The sequence below is a fragment of the Lutra lutra genome, chromosome 8 (assembly GCF_902655055.1).
Source record: "Lutra lutra chromosome 8, mLutLut1.2, whole genome shotgun sequence".
Classification (NCBI taxonomy): Eukaryota; Metazoa; Chordata; class Mammalia; order Carnivora; family Mustelidae; genus Lutra; species Lutra lutra.
The window spans coordinates 140,237,251-140,254,035 of NC_062285.1; the positions used below are offsets into that span (position 1 = coordinate 140,237,251).

General features: G+C 57.4%; 1 protein-coding gene across 1 annotated transcript in view; it reads right to left on the reverse strand.

Annotated features, from left to right (window-relative positions):
* Positions 1-16,785, reverse strand: part of PHF21B (PHD finger protein 21B) — an 86,178-nt gene that overhangs the window by 13,728 nt on the left and 55,665 nt on the right. Inside the window, exons 3-5 of the mRNA XM_047742572.1 lie at positions 9,938-10,030; positions 7,310-7,660; positions 5,112-5,252 (exon numbers count right to left, since the gene is read on the reverse strand). Coding sequence (XP_047598528.1) covers positions 5,112-5,252; positions 7,310-7,660; positions 9,938-10,030 — 585 coding nt within the window. The remainder of the gene's footprint in view (positions 1-5,111; positions 5,253-7,309; positions 7,661-9,937; positions 10,031-16,785) is intronic.

Genomic DNA, 16,785 nt, shown 5'->3' on the forward strand with positions numbered 1-16,785 from the left:
AGCCGGGCTGGACATAAAGGCTCTCCTTTCTTCCTTCAGGAAGGGGTAGACACTGCTCTACCATAGTCTGGGCTTGAATGCTGCCAGCATTCTTCCCTGCAGAGTGACATGATCACTTTTGCCTGGATGCCTTCCAGAGGCTTCTGTGCTGGGTGACGGGGCAGTGTGGACCTTTCTCCCTTGGCGCACGCGTTCATTTTCCCTGGTGCCCAGTACCGGGGACAGAGTCCGTTAACACGTACATAGTCTTTCTTCTTTGATTTTCGTCAACTTTTCTTAAATAAGGTTAAAAAAATCGGGACGCACCACCACACCATGGAAAGGGGGGCCTGTAAATTCCCGGCAGGTGTGTGCTCACACGAATGCAAGACTAACAAAATTATTAATGTTTTTGCGGCCACAGGGCAGATTCTGGGCTCCAGCAGATTCGGCCGATGGCAGTCTGAGCTGCCATTTGGGGCCACCTGGCTTCAGTGCGGTTTCTGGGCCCCGGGGCTGACCACACGGTGGCAGGGACTCTAGGGGAGCCCTCCAGTACCGGTGCCTGCCTCGCTGACCCCACCAGGAAAGACTGGACTGAGCAAAGACCAGCAATGTGGAGACCATGCTCCCCGCTCCCGTCACCCCATCCTCCACAGGAGGTCACTTGAGTCCACACTGACTGGAGGACAGGAAATGGGAGAAAACTGCCTCCATGGAGAGAGCCAACCCCACGTCCCTGTGGGTGGTGGGAAGCGCCACTTTATCTCCTCCGCTCCGTAATTCTGGGCTCTGGTTCGGAAGCCTCCACTTATACGTCAGCTGGGTCCTCTTGGCTTAACTTCGTAGGGATCACTCTTGACTATTTAAAAACTCCTTCTTCCTTTTCTATTGTGTGTACTTTGCTCACTTGCTTCTGCCTCCTTCTTCCCTCACTGTGTCTTCTGCTGTGTCCAGGGACCCCTGAGCTTATCCACTCAGATTTATTTCCATGCATAATTCCAGCTCACACTTCATTCTCTCTGGTACGGTGACCACTCAGCCTTCTCCTCCTCGAACTCAGCCTTGTAACTTCTTCATTAGTGGTGATTCTTTTCTGTTCTCTTTCTTTGAATACACAGTAAGGTGTTGATTTTTTTTTTTTAATCTAACAAGTATCCTTTATCTTATGGTAAAAATGCTCTCTTTCCCCTATTTTTTCCTTCAAATGGCTTTGCAATGATGCTTTGCCCCATGCTTCCTTTTGTTAAAGGTCACTGAAGGAGGTGACGGTCCCTGGATCCGCTCTGAGCAGGGGACGGCGGGAAGCAATTTAAAAGCTCCTTCGAGTGAACTGACTTCATTTCATGTTTATTTCAAATTATCGCTTCTTTCTCTGTATCTCTGTGCTGTATCTGTGGTGGTGTATTCTTTTGCTTATTTGTTTTTTGTTTTTTTTGTAGGGTGGGTAGAACAGAGGAAGAGGGAAAGAGAAAATCTTAAGCAGGCTCCATGTCTAGCTCACAGCCTGATGTGGGACTCGATCTCACGACCGTGAGATCATGACCTGAGCTGAAATCAAGAGCTGGACGCTGAACCGACTGAGCCCCCCAGGTGCCCCTAAAGCACCCGTTATCCCTGTTCACTCTGTCCGTACCTTTTTAAATTTCAACGAATTACGTTTTTCCTTCTCAGATTTTTCAAGCCATTTTTATATTCACCCGATCTTACTTTGTTTTTCATGGTATTTTTTTTGCTTCATTATTCCTTACTGAATTCAAGTGCACACTATTCCTTTCTGAGAAAAATCTGCGTGAGTACCCTAAGAGTGCTTCTGTGTCAGGGGTTGCTAGAGTAGGCCGCAGACTGACTTCCTCCTGGATGAACTCAGGCTCCATACGCGGACTGTGCCTGCCGTCCTTGGCAGGGGTTGCTGCCCAGATTCCAGAATTTTGTCCACAGGGTCATTTTGGGTACAACTCCTTTTTCTCTTTCTTCTGCATTTCTGTCTTCTCTGCCTCTTGCTCACCCATCCCTTTGGGCAGGACTGCCGTCCCCCCTGGCCTTGCCTCCCTCCCCAGGGGCAGCTGTGGCCTCCGGCTCAGGTTGGCTCCTTTCTTTCTTGGAGAACTTTTGCGAACCTCTGTCCTGGTCACTCTCACCCAGCGGTGGCCCCGGACCCCGGGGGCCTGGCGTCGGTCCTGCTCACTGCTTGGGTTTCTGGGAAACAGCCATATACAGCTGCCTTTATGGGGTATCTTCCTGTCACCAGCCAGACCCCGCGATCTGACCTTGAATCCACCCACTTGTACTCGATAACCTCTCTTCTTCCCCAAGCTCTTCTTTTGGGATTACCTCTTAACTCTGGCAAATATGACCCGAAACTGCTCCTTGGTGGGATGGCCACTGCCCTGGACCATCTGAACCAAACTTGGCCCATGCTCACCCAGATGGGCCGTGGAGCGACAGTGCTCCATGAGAGAACCCAAACCATTACAGAGCTGACTGACATCTCTGCTCACGGAGGAGCCCCAGCCGCACGTACATAACATACAACGTACGTACAGACGTGTTCCTTCAACACGCGTGCATGACCTCATGTGCGCCTCTACAAACGATGACAAGGCTTCCCCATCTAAATATTCATCCTAACCCTAAACGAAAGGTACCCATTCACCCTGTCTTAGGGAGTCACTGCACTGGAAGTGACTCCCTGTGACCTCCTTATTTGCTACAAATAAAGTTGACTTTGTGCGATTACTCCGCCTGGCGTAGCTAATTTGTACATTCTAACATTTTATCTGCTGTTGCTGTCGTGTGCAGCGGAGTGCTATGTCAGGAGCCCGAGCCCCCCTTGATGGGTTTTAAGAAGGGAAGGGTGACTCGGTTATTTCTGAATTTTAGGAAAATCTTTCTAGCTGCCTGGAGAATACATGGGGGGGCGACCCCATCCGGGGGCAGGAACGGGGACTGTGGTAACAGGGATGGCGTGGCGGGAAGGAGCATGTGTGTGCACACGTCTTGCCCGGGGAGGTGGCTGGGCCCTTGTTCTGGCTGTCCCCCTGCACGGCACATGCCGGTCTGAGGGTGGCCACAGTCTCAGTCGGATGCTGCCTGAGGCCAGGATAAGGGGTGGCACAGAGAAGGCCGCATTTCTGTCCTAAAGGCCATGGACCTTGAAACAGGGAAGTGGGCAGAGCCTTGGCGCTGTCCTGGGCGCTGGTAAGCTTGAGGTTCCTTTCCACACCAGGCTGGCCTGCCACGGGCTTGCTCACACAGCCCCGGAAGCCACCGATGGTCACCAGCTACCTCAGGGCTCCGAGGGCTCCTCTGAGGAAGTTTCTGCGGCAGCTGCCGCTCGGGCCTCAAGGGCTCCTGACTTGGGCTCTTCATGAACAGGTTTCAAAGACGCCACCAAGCTCCGCGTCAGCACCACACAATGCTCCCAGACCTCTTTAAAAAGAAAGTTTAATAAGGATTTTTACGCCAGGACATGTTGTAATTACAAGTTCTATGTAAGTCATTACATGTATTTACACTAATTATGTTGTTAAATATAATTATGCTAATTGTATAAACGCACCATAGCTGGATTCCATGTACTTTGGGAGAGCGCAGAGGATCCACCCAGAAAACCTTCGACAGTGCAGTGGGCGCGAGGCAGCCCCGCGGGAGGACGGAGGGGGGCGCGGGGGAGCTTCGGGCTGCGAGCCGGCCCGGGGCTCACCGTGTAGATGACAGGTGCTCCCACGGCACCAAGGGATGGAACTGAGTGCCTTTGGAGATAAACGGGGCTGGGGCCGCAGACCAAACTTAGTTGCATCTCAGCCTCAGCGAGTGGTGGGCTCTGACTCCCTGCAGGCTTTTTGGACACTCTCCTGCTCCAAGACATTCCGTGGCTCCCCAGTGCCCAGGGACTAAAGTTGCACCTTGGCAGCCTGCATGCGGGTCCTCCAGGATGAGGCTCCGGCACCCCTCAAGCCGGTACTCAGAATTTCTCATGCGTTCGTGCTGCCTGGGCTCCGAGTAGACCAGCCGACTCCCCTGAGCCTGCCAAGGGCCTTCCCACCTTCCATGTGACCGCCTGGGGAGCGCCCTCTGCACCACACACCATCCCCCACGCCTCTGGCCCCTCTGTTGAAGCCCCACCTGCTCCCTGGGTCCTGCCGATCCTGCCTCTCCTCTGCAAAGCCTTCGCCAGTCCTCCCAGCTGCAAACACACTCCCCTTCTCCCTGCCCCTCCTCCCCCAGCTCTGGATTTGCAATTCTCTGAGGACACTTGAGTTTTTTTAGCCAAAGTTGAACTCCTAGTGGTCATACCAGGAGCAGCGAGGTTCCCTAGGGCCAGGACTCCATCCACCCCAGCTCAGCATCCCAACCCTCAGCACAGAACCTGGCACCCAGACAACCCTAGGACGTGTCTGATGAATGATGAAGGGATGAAAGACTGACTTCTTCTGATACCGACAGCATATTGATAAAAAGAATTCTTAGGAGCTCTAGGATCCCTGTGGGGCCTCTTCTGCCCACTGAGGAGAGGTGGTCAGGGAAGGCTGCCTGGAGGAGAGGACATCTGAAGTGAATCTTATAGGATGAATGAGAATTGGGTAGGGAAAGAAGGGGAGGGTCCAGGTGAGGCCAAATGCATGGAAAAAGGCCCAAAGCATTGACTGTGACCCAGTAGGACAGAGGATACAAGAGGAACATGAGAGGGGTCACCTGCTGGGACCAGAAGTTACCAAAGAGCTACTGGCCTCTTACACCCCCACAGAGCAGGGGCTTCTGTGCTAACCATGGATTAGGACAGCACCATGAGGGCCCACGTATCCCTCCTCCCTCTGGGGGTAGGTGGGGAGATGGCACTAATGCACAATTTCTGGAAAGTTCTACAGGTACTTTCAGGAGTCAGCTGCCTCTCCCGCGCCAGCCCTGGCTGCAGCTGACTTCCAAAGCATCTGCGGTCTCGCTCTGCCAGCCCTCAGATGCTCAAGAGTGGCCACAGGCAGGGAAAAGAGGCGGGGTCATGGCAGCGCCACGTGGTGTGAAGAGCCCTGCCTCCTGCCAGAGGAGACCCTGAGCCATGGATCCTCCCAGCTGTGCCCTGCCCTGTGTCCCTGCCTCCCACGGCGACACCCAGAGCCCAGCCACCCTACCTCGGGGTTCTCCTGGCTTGGGGGCCGGTCCTCCTCCTTCTTTTTGGTCGCCTGAGCTCCCTGAGATGGCTCCTCTGTGGGCGGCCGCGGCTCCGCCGTGCTCTCGGGCTGCGTCTGCACCTGAGGCTGGATGATGATGACCTGGAAGGCGGGGCAGGGGTGCGGGGTGAGGGGGGCAGCCACGGAGGGAGAGGGGAGCCGGGAGGGCCGGAGTGGCGCACCAGGTGGGTGCCTCCGGACAGCCCTTCACACAGCGAGGAGGGTCTGCCTGAGAACAGGCCTGGTTGCCTAGAACCCCGAGGGGACTGGGTTCAGTCCTGTGCTACTGCGTCACAGCTGTGTGACCTTGGGGAGGTCACTTTGCCTCTCTGAGCCTCAGCTTCCTTGCAACCCTCCCTCCAGGGCGGTGGTGAAGATTCAGGAAGCAAAGACTCAGAAGAGCTTGGTTTCTTCATTCCCAGCTCAAGTGCAGGGAAACTGAGGCCAAGAGGGTTCAGCTCTGCCACCTGAGGTCATCAGGGGTCTGTCCGAGTGCACTGCCCAGTCTGTCCCCTCCCCAGCCTGCCCTGTGTCTGAGGCTTTCAAACATGGCCTGGGGGGTAGGGATGGGGAAGGGGGAGGTGGGCTCCAGATCCTGCTCAGCACGGCCCAGAGTGGCCCTACGTTGTCAGCTGTCATCAGGGTTCACGGCCATAGTCTGGTTTGATGGAAGGTCTGAGGCTGAGAACCTGAAAACAACTTACACAGCCCAGCCGCTCCCTGCGGCAGATGCCCCTCCATGTGGGGCTCGGCGACTTTATTCATCTTTTGGACGGGAAACTGGGAAGGAACCATAATCTCTCATGGATCCAGGGGAAGGAATTCAACAGGAACAGTCAACCAGGGTCTCACCCAAGCCAAGAATAACCTGAATTTGTATTTTTTTCCCCTAAGAATGTGACCATCTTGTAAATTTGAGGCTTCTAATCAGGAAGGAAAAAAGGCACCCATTTTTCTGCTGGCTTACGGGAGACCCTTTGTTCTCCTTTTTATCACAATTTTAAATCCCTAGAATTCTCTGGATGGAAAAAAAAATGTCCCTCTTTATATTCATAGGAAGAAAACCATTAAGATCCCCAGTAGAAAATGGCAAAAAATATTCTCAAACGTGTCACCCAGAAGGAGACAGAATTCTTGAAAAGTATGGGGGAAACATCTGAGCTTCCTAATAACCCAAGGAATTCAACTTTGAACAGCAAGCATCTGTTTGCACCAATTAAATGAGCAAAATGTGTTTAAAATGACAGCACGGAATGCTGGTGAGCTTGCAGTGAAAAGGGCACATGCATCCCACAAAAGGCACCCCACAGACACCTGCTAAGTGCCCCCTGGGGACCAGGTATGGTCCCGAGGAGAGCACCTCCCCATCCTGTGATGACTGAGAATCCCCAGGGCTCCCGTCCATGGGTGGGAGGACCCAGAAGCATAGTGCACCCAGACACACACCGTGTGCCGTAAAATCCAGGCGCTCAGAAGTGGAGCACCAGCTTTCAGGCTGGGAATTAGGAAGGACACTGGCCCCAGACAAGAAGAGGGGGGCAGCCTGGCAGGCCCCAAACTGGGCACAGAGGAAAGGAGGCTAAAGAGAAGTGGTACCTTTCTCGCAGCCCCACAGCCCCGAAGGCCTGACCTTACAACCTCCATGGAGCTCAGGGGGGACAGGGAGAGGACCTCAGTTTCCTTTTAAATCTCGGCAAGAAATCACAGACTTTCCATTCGGGCCTGGGCTTCCCCCAAAGTCCTTGGCTACCTGACTACACTGGCCAGAGGCCCAGCACCAGCACAGGCTTCGTCCGGCCACATTTCCTACTGGTTAACTCATGATTCCAAAGAGGGAAGTAATTCACTCACGGACCAGTCCTTCTTTTCCCACCGGTGTTCACCATCCAGCCGTGTGTTCCCTCAATGACACGCATACTCACCTGCATTGTGGCACACACGTGACCCATTCCCTTCCCCACCTGCTCACACCACCCTCCGACCGCCAGGTCGCTCGCTCGCTCCATCACTCCTCCGCAGCCCAGCCCCGCCAGCGCGGACACCCTCGCGGGACTGCCCACTCACACCCCATTCATTCCAGGGCCTTCTGGGTCCTTCTGCCAACCACCCACTTGCTCTGCTCGGGCAGCCGCCTCCCGCGTGAGCGGGCACACACCCACCTTCTTGTCAGCGCTGATGAGGAGGGGCTGGACCTTGACGCTGTCGCTGACCACAGACACCGCGGTGCTGGGGGCAATGGCGGCGGCATTGCTGGGGGCGGTGGAGATGATGGCGTAAGCCACCCCGGCACTGCTCAGGGGAGAGGCGACGGCGGCGGGCTCAGCGAGGGCCTGGGGCTGGCTGCCGGGTGCTGGCACATGGCTCACGGTGTTGTTGGCGGTGGGGAGGGCTGGGCTGGGGTTCTTGATACTGACCACGGTGGCCTTCTGGAACGTCGGGGGCTGCTTGGGTGGCCGGTCCCGGCATGGGGTGATGGGGAGGCTGTCTGGAATCAGAGTCTTTGGCCTAACCTGGGGAGGGAGGGACAGGTGCACGGTCACAGACACACAAGCAGGCAGAGGGGGCGGCCCTGAACAGACCTGTCACTTGGGACAGATGCCCCCTCCCCGGGCACTGACACGGCCAGGCTCAGAGACCTCCCATGTTAGAGGGGAGGGAACAGCAGCGGAGAGCCCCTTCAGCTCAACTCAGACAAGACAGTGAAGAACAGGGGAGGGGGGATGGGAAAGCTGCCCATGGACCGGTCAGGGGCCCTCTGACTTCAGCTGCAAAGCAGCGAGCTCCCTCTGACGCCAGAAGCCCAGAGCGCTGTTGCTGGGATGGTGACCAGGAGGGGCCATGGGGGCTCCTGGCCCCGCTCGGTGGGCTCCTTGGTCTGGGTGAGGCATGCAGTGAGTTAAAGCCAGTGCAGGAGGCTAGGACGTGGTTAGGCCAGGGCTCCGGATGGCTCGATCTGGGCCGATTCCCCCTCCAGCGCCTGTGGTGTCGGGCATGCACCTCCTATGTGCGCCGGGGGGTTGGGGGAGCACACACAAAGTGTTGTGTGCGTCCCAGCATTCCTGCGACCAGAAATGAGCCTCACGCCGACCCCGTGAGATCTGTGCCAGGGCCACCTTCTTGGGGACGAGCAGGCCGAAGAGGACTTGCCCTGTCTTGCCTCATGTGAGCCCAGCTGTGACCGCACTGCCAAGCTGCCAGATGGCCTATTCTACAGATGAGCAAATGGAGGCCTGGAGAGGAAGTGACTTAGCCCCGGAGAAAAACGATGCCCCAGGCATCACTGTTGGGGTAGCGGGATGCGCACTCAGGACCTCCACAGGCCTGCCTTGTGTCCACAAGGGCTGGCAGTGTGCAATGTCGGCCACACCCATCACCCTCACCCATCACCAGTGACCTCCGTGGAGGGAGGGGTCAGGGTGGCTCCCCCGGGGCTCTCTGACCTGGCATAGGTCATGTCAGGTGCCCTGTGCCCCTCAGTCAAGTCAGCATCTGCCTGCTCCTCTCCAGGGTCCGCTGCAGAGCCGGCCTCGATGCAAGGGTTCCTCCCTTCCCCCTCCAGGTGGGGTCTCCACCACAAGGGCCTCCCACTATCAGGGGACCCGCCAAGTCGTATGATCCTGTCCTGCTCTGTCCTTGGTCTGTGGGGTCGGGATCAGAGCCTGACACCAACACTAATACAAACATGGGAACCTTGGACGCTGCCAGCTTGGGGACAGCTGTGCTGACTCTGCTGGGGACAGGTGGGGCAGATGGGAAGAGAGGTGGTTAAGGAGGATCACCCGCTGTGAGGTCAAGGGAGGCCGTTCTGTGCTGTCAGTCCCTCCTACCCCAGTCACTCCGGGTTCAACACCACGTGACCCCAACTCTGCATGTCGGGGAGCCGTGCCCAGGCTGCAGGGGCTGGGCTCCGAGCACGGGGGCCTCCAACCCAAAGAAAACCTATTCAGGGGACCCCAGAGCTCATGACTTTCAGCTGGTGCCACTTGGAGACGAGCTGGGTGCAGACTCAGGCCGGGCCTCCTCCCACGGGGGCCCCTGGGGGGGCCTTCCTTGCCCTCCATGCTCTCTTCCTTCTCTGGTCAGCACAGGTGGGTTCCTGGGAAAGGCTGCCCCTCGGACAAGAGCTGCCATGCATCACCCCCGAGCGTGGGGCGTCCATCAGGAACTGTCCTCACCTCCGAGCCGCCAGCGTATAGAGTACACAGCACGTGCTCAACAAGGCTGAGTGGGGGTTAACCGCCAGCAGGCGTGGTCGTACGGGCACCGGGCCACCTGATTCGGCTTCGTGGCCACCAAGGAGGCCCCTGTACCAGCCCCTCTGCAGGAGGGGAGACTCAGCCCAGGAAGGTTAAGAGGCCAGGAGACTTGGCCGAAGCGTGGACCCTGGTCAAGGATGCTGTGGACGGGACCCAGGGCGCCTGGCTCAGCATCTCGCTGCCTCCCCAGATGAACCATCTTGTGCAGGGTTTCCTGCACTGTCTAACCCCACTGAAGGTGCATCTTGATATTTTCTGTCGTACTCTAGTCTGGCTTTGTTTATTCCATTAAAGGAAAAAAAAAAATCCTGGGTCCTGACCCACTGAAATGATTTTGCAATTCCTCATGATAAAAACCGGGTTTCCCCGGAACGTGTCTCCTCCTCTGACGGGCCGATGAGGCAGGACGGTGAAGGGACACGCCCAAGCAGGTCCTTGCCCAGCGCAGTGGCCACCTCAAACCTCCGTGCTGGGAGGCTGGGGACAGACAGACAGACCACCCCCCCCGGGGCCCTCCCGTGAGCTGCTTACCTGAGGTAGCACCGCCGCTCCTTGCCCGGCCAGCCTCTGCAAGGAGCTGACCTGAGGACCCGTGACAGGCACTGCAGTGATGGCTCCCAAAGCCTGCAAGACAGGAGGGGGCACTGAGCCGGGACCGGGGACACTGTGCTGAGGCCACGGGGGCTGTCCGGCAGGTGCGTGACTCCCACCACCTGTCTATATGGGGGACAGCACCCCGGAGGCATAAACTGGGCTACATCAGGAGTTCACAACCACGGAAGTATGTTTTTGTCACACAGGACATTCTGGAACCAGAAAAAGAAACAGGATGGCACCGTCCCAAAGACACTTGGCCCTTGGCTTCCTTTTTACAAGTAAGGTTTTTTTATGTCAATACCTGGATACTAAAAACCAATGAAAATTAACATTAACCCATACCTTGCTCCATTATTTTTAAAAACAACAAAATGGAACAGAGACCTAAAGGTAGAACCTAGAAAACTAGAAAAATGACAAAACTAGAAAAAAGACACAGAAGAAAAATCCGTGGGAGTCTAGGTTAGGCAGAGAGTCTTAGCTGTGACCCCAATACCCAGACCATAGAAGACAAATCAACGACCTGGACGACAGGAGAATTTAGAAGCTCCTGAAGCTTACGTGTGAACAGAGTGAAAAGCCCCAGACGGGGAACACACACTTGCCAGTCACGTGTCTGATAGAGACTGGCACCTGGTCTGTACAGAGGAGCTCTCCAAATGCCATCCTCACAGGGGCGCCTGGGGGCTCAGTCTTTAAGCGTCTGCCTTCAGCTCAGGTCATGATCCCGGGGCCCTGGGATTGAGCCTCACGTTGGGCTCCCCGCTCTGCAGGAAGCCTGCTTCCTCTCCCTCTGCCCCTCCCTCCAGTTGTGCTCCCTCCCCACACCTCAAATGAATGCATTAAAAACAAAAACACAATCTTCAAAGAACAACCCGATTAAAACAACGAACACGAGATCTGAGCAGATACTTCATGAAGGAAGATGCGCACATGGTAAATGAGCACATGACAAGATGCCAAACAGCGTGAGTTATTAGGGAAACGCGAGTTAAAACCAGGGCGAGGGCCCACGACCGCCTCCTCGCCTCCTGGATGGCCGTATTCGGAAAGACGGCCGAATCAGAAGTTGGCGATCACGTGCGGCAGCTCGTCCACTGCTCTTGGGAACAGAGAATGGTACAACAATGCGGCAGAACAGCTCGGCCGTTTCTCATAAAATTCAACATATGTATACTGCTATGGGCTGAATGTTTGTATTTCCCCCTCAAAAATTCCTGTGCTGAAATTCTAAGGCCCCTGGGGGTGATGGATGTGGACAAGGAGCCTTGAGAGGGGATGGGTCATGCAGACTTGCTCCCCGCCCCCCTCTCTCTCTCTCTGGGCAGCGGGGAGATGGATCAAGGACTAGAGCACCTGCTATGCTCTCCGTGGGGGGTACAGGATGGGGCTTAAGCCAGGAGGGTGGAGTCTTACAAACGGAAGGGGATCAATGTCTTGTAAAAACAAGGCTCCAGGGGGACCAGGAGCCCCTGGCCCCATGCAGGGACGCGGTGAGAAGTCTGCAGCGCGAAGAGGGCCCTTGCCCGAGCACAGGTCTGGGCCCTGCAGCCTCCAGAACCGTGAGCTCCGAGCGTCCGTGGGGGACGTGCCATAGCAGACGGGCCCGCAGCCCGACAGCCAGTGCCATCTGCAGAGGACTGTCACTGGGCGACCCAAAGGAAGGAGCTGCTGATACCCCAGCCGCAAGGAGGAACCTCGGAATGATCCGGCTGGAGGGAAGGAGCGAGGCACGAAATTTTAAAAAAAAGGACAGGCTACAGGATGCCGTTTCTATACAATTCCAGAAGCAGCAAACGGATCTCTAGGACCCGGGAGACGGGTCAGGGGTTATGTGGAGGGGGGGATGGGAGGAACAGATGACGGAAGACCCTGGGCACCTGTTCACCATCTTGACCCCGGTGCCGGTTTCGTCCGTCCCCGGAGGACACGGCAGCGCGGCCACGAACCACGGGGCTGCTTCTCCGATTGTGGGACGGCGCCTCCCGCCTCTCGAATTGGCCACCTGCCCCACGGGGGCTCACGTCCTCCAAGCCCGCTGCCCGCCTCACCGCGCGGGGCCAAACCCCCACGAGTCACTGGGAATCGGCTGCGGACGTTTGTCAGAACAGAGCTTCACGTGCAAGGCGGAGAGCACTGAAGCAGACGTGGTCCCTCCGCGAGGACGCCTCTCGCTCCATCACGCTGTCCTCCGACGCTCGCCCACAGGGTCTGTGAAACGTGCTGGGAGAACATCCCAAGCGTGGCCCGATGCCCACATTTTTAAAGATTCTGCTCCACTTCGGCCAGGGGGCGAGTGTAGAAGGTTCTGCCGTCCCCAGAGCCCACCCAGGTGTGCCCGGGTGGAGGAGCCTCATCTGATTCCCAAGCTTCCAGGGCCTTCTGCCAACCTGGGCACCACAGGCTGAGAGGAAGCCGGCCTGTCCCCTCTTGCAGGTTCTGCATCAGAGTCCCACACGGGGTGCTAGATGTCACCAGGGAAAAATGCTGTATGGTCCCCGGGGAGCAAGGGACGCCTGCATAGATGGGGGCTGGACAGAAGATCCTGGGTGGCAGAACTAGGCAAACACACGTCCATCACCGACAGAAACCAGAGAACGGGCGCCCATCGACTTTCCCTGGGAATTCCGCCGGCTTGAATGTCCCCCCAAACAAGTCCCCCAGATGCCGCCTGCCTCTGAGGGGCGGGGCAGCCCTTGCAGATGACTGCTGAGCGCCACGTGTGTCTCTTCTGGGGGTGTCCCTGTGCACAGCCCTTCATTCTTCTGGGTGTCCACTCTGGTGCACATGTCTCTCTTCTGGGCACTCTTCCGGCTCTCTGCCCACACGCCCTGGGCTCCAAGCCTTCATTCCTGGTTGCCACTCAGCTCTCTCTCCGGTGCTGGGGACTTCCATCCGCGTGTGCCTTAGGAATTTACCATCAGGGAGCAGAAGGACGGGGACCCAGAGATACTCGAGTGGATGGAAGCTGCTGGATGGAGGCAGAGGCCCTGAGGTCGGGATGGGTAGGGACAGGGAGGGAAGGACAGGGGGAACTTTGCTGAACTCATTCTCCACACTCAGTTACCGAGAGACACAACGTGCCATGGACACCTGGGGGCCACCCACAGAACAAACGGCCTTCACCTGCGGACCCCATCAGTGTAAACACCGTCGGACTCCACTGCAACCTAGCCTGACGGCGGCAGGCATACCGCTGCTGGGGCCGAGCTGGGGTGCCTGACCATGCGATGGTATGTTGGGGTCCCTCTGTGCCAGGGCATCGGGAGGGGCCCTGAAGACGGGATGGCTCCCGGGTCGAAGCCCGAAGTCCCGGGCTCTTAGGAGGAGTCTGCTAACCGAGCAGGGTCCCTCCACTCCCCGCTTCCGGCAACGGCGGGTTTCATCTGGCAACACCGGAGTCACCTGCCGCCCGCCACCCCGCCCGAGGCAGGCTTTGGGGCCCCCTCTCGGTCCCACCTACTCGCTTCTCTCTGAGGTCTGGCCCCGGAGTGCGGTCTTCCACGTCCTTACAAAGCTTTAATTAACGAGCTGAAAGGACATTTTATCTGGCAGGGGCTGACCTTTCTGCTCCGCGTCTGAATTTATCGATACCAGCAGAAACAATCATCTCAGCGGCTCCTTCACGAGCCTCACGCAGTTTATGGCCACACTCGCGTCAAGATAAACGAGTTCCGATCACTACACTTACCGCTCTAAGCATCTTAATAGGAGAAAAAAGGGCCATAAAAGTCAAAGATAACTTCAAATTTCTCCTGCATCAGTGGAGTCCCTGGGGCAGCCTCGAAGAAGCTCCGACGCGGCCAGACAGGTATCGGGTGTCACCGCTGCCTGTCCGTGTGCTGGGGACAGGCCGGCTCTGACACCAACGGCATGTGGCCCCCAGGATCTCGTGGTCCCGGGAACTGAGTGGTGGGCCCAGCCTCGCAACGGCTGCTCCTGTCCCAGCCCCAGACCTGAAGGATCAGAACCGGCTTGTACCTCTCGGCTTCCCCGCGGCGATGGCAGCTTCTGGCAGGCCCAGAGCCCAGGTTCTGGCCCAAGCAGGAGCGTGGTGAAGGTGTGTGAGGTCTGTCATCAGACAGGGAGGGTCTCAGGCCTCCAGGGCCCAACCCGGTGACCCTGCCAGCCGCGCTCAGGTAGCTGCGCAGGGACGGGGCCTCTTCTTCACACCTGCAATCACGGCCACCCAGAGTCTCACTGACACAGTGGGCCTGCCACCCAGCACCCCCATGGGCAGCAGACCTGAGCCCACTCTCCATACACATGCAAACTTCTCCCTGCCCTCCAGGCCTTGGTTGTGGTTCCTGTGCCCAAAACGACTCCAGGCCTCACAGAGCTGCCCTCTCAGTGGGACCAACGGGGTTTCTGAGGTCACCCCGTCCCCGCCATGTAAATGTGTTCCCGAAGGAGACAGAAATTCAGCCGTGGGGGCTGCCCCACCTCCAGGACAGAAGAGGACAACCCACGTAGCTCCTCGAGCCAGGAATGGTGCAGGGGGCACGGGCACGGGGTCCCAGGGAGCCTCTTCCCCCACACCACTTCAGGGACAGGAGGGACAGGGAGGAGGAGGGACAACCAGCACAAGTACTGGCCAGGTGGCACGGCTGTGTGTGTACGGTGTGGCCAGTGACCAGAACGGAAAGTGACCCTGTGAAAGGGACCGAGACAAGGCCAGGTCACAGGTTGACCCTTAAGGGCCTCGGAATTCATCACAGGAGCAATGGCCTCGTGGAAGGAGGGTACATGGCCCAGAGACGGGCGTTTGTCAAGTGCGTGACTTGAACCTTATCTGAACTGATGTGTTCCAAAGGAGGAAACAGGCCCAGTGGGGCTATGGTTTGCTGGGCACCCGGGTCAGTGAACGGCAGAGCCAGGGTCCGGGTGGGGCCACCCCCACAGCCCTCTGCCCAGTGGTGGCTGGGATCCGGCCAGCACTGTGGACCCGGGGGTAGGAGCTGCCCCGGGGCCCCCCTGCCTGTGTCCACGCATGTCCCCTGTGACCTCCACTCACCTCAGCTGGGAGGGCACTGTCCAGGAGGGGACACAGGTCTGGAACACCCCATGCTGTGTCCTCAGACATAGCTCTGAGGACAGCAGGAGGGCATGCTCCTGCTTCCTGTACCCCACATGGCTCCCACCTCCCACAGCTGGGTGACAAAGTGGGGTGGTGGCCCTGGGCCTACAGAGTCACCCAAAAGCCCCCCAGAAAGTGGCCTGGACCCCCATCCCTCCACGCGAGCTGCGTGGTTGTGTCTTCTCTGGTTGTGATTTTCCTCTCTGTGATTTTCCTCCCATCTTCCGAGAGTGGCCGCGATGTGGGGCAAACAAAACAATGGACCGCCAATGTCGGGAAGCGCCAATACATACAAATACGACAGAGGCACCACTTTCACTGTGGGGGGAAAGCGGTTTATTACTCTCCAGCGAAATCTGCCGGCTGCCTTTACTGCTGCGGGGAAGGACTCGGGGAACTCCGCGTGCGGCGGGTGTGCCCCCGCTCAGTCTGGCTGTGACCACCCTCCCAGCCTGATGCCCCCATGCCAGCTCCCGCTGACCCCAAGCCTGTCCATGTGGGACCCTCAGGGGCCATGGGGGTTCATGTGAAAGCCCAGGGAAATGCACACCTCTTTTCGCTGCCCCATCCTGGGAGTCCCTGCTCCTCCCAGACCTCGTCGTCTGGGTCTACACCTGGGACTGGACATGCACCCTGGAGCCATGGGCACCCATCGGGGCCAGCCAGCCTGCATGCAAATTTCATTCCCCTGCTGGCCTGGGTGCTAACAAGTGTCCCTCTCGCCTCCTGTCTGAAGCAAGGGGAACGGGAGGAGGCTTGAATCATTCCAATGACTCCTCCGTTCACAGATGTGCACCAAGGGCCCCACTGAGGCAAGGAAGGAGAGGGAGAGGCTGGCGTGCAGACAGTGGCAGCGGGATTGCCTGATGATGGGAAGACATGCATGCCCAGCTCTGCAGTTCCCCTTCCAGACACACACCCCAGGGCTACGTGTGCCCATGTGCCAGGGACACAGATGGGAGTGGCTTCAGGACAGCATCTGCCTCGGGGAGAAAATGGACTGTCCATTGGCAGGGGATGGAGCAGCTCCGATGTCCTCATGGTGGAGAACATTCTCGGCTCCCAGCAACCAGAGAGATAAGCCAGAAGTATGCATGTCACCACAGAGCCTGGGGACATGCCCCGGGTGATACCCACAAGGGCTCCCCACCACCTCACACCATTCACGTCTAGCAAGCCCCACCCGACTGTGAGGTTTGCTGATAAACAGTAAACGCACAAAACCAATTCACGATCGATCGTAGCTGCCCTTGCCTGGGGGGGCGGTGGAGGGGGTGCGGGGAGGACACCTACTCCTTCTGTGTGTTTCACCTCTTCACAAAACGATCAGAGCAAACGTGACAAGATACCTGTTTATTCATTTGGGCAGAGACCATATGGAAATTCACTGCAGTTCCCCTTTGTGTATCCATAGTTTAAAAATAAGCATAGGGGCGCCTGGGTGGCTCAGTGGGTTGAGCCGCTGCCTTCGGCTCAGGTCATGATCTCGGAGTCCTGGGATCGAGTCCCGCATCAGGCTCTCTGCTCAGCAGGGAGCCTGCTTCCTCCTGTCTCTCTGCCTGCCTCTCTGCCTGCTTGTGATCTCTCTCTGTCAAATAAATAAATAAAATCTTTAAAAAAAAAAAAAAAAAGCATAAACAGGGGCGCCTGGGTGGCTCAGTGGGTTAAGCCGCTGCCTTCGGCTCAGGTCATGATCTCAGGGTCC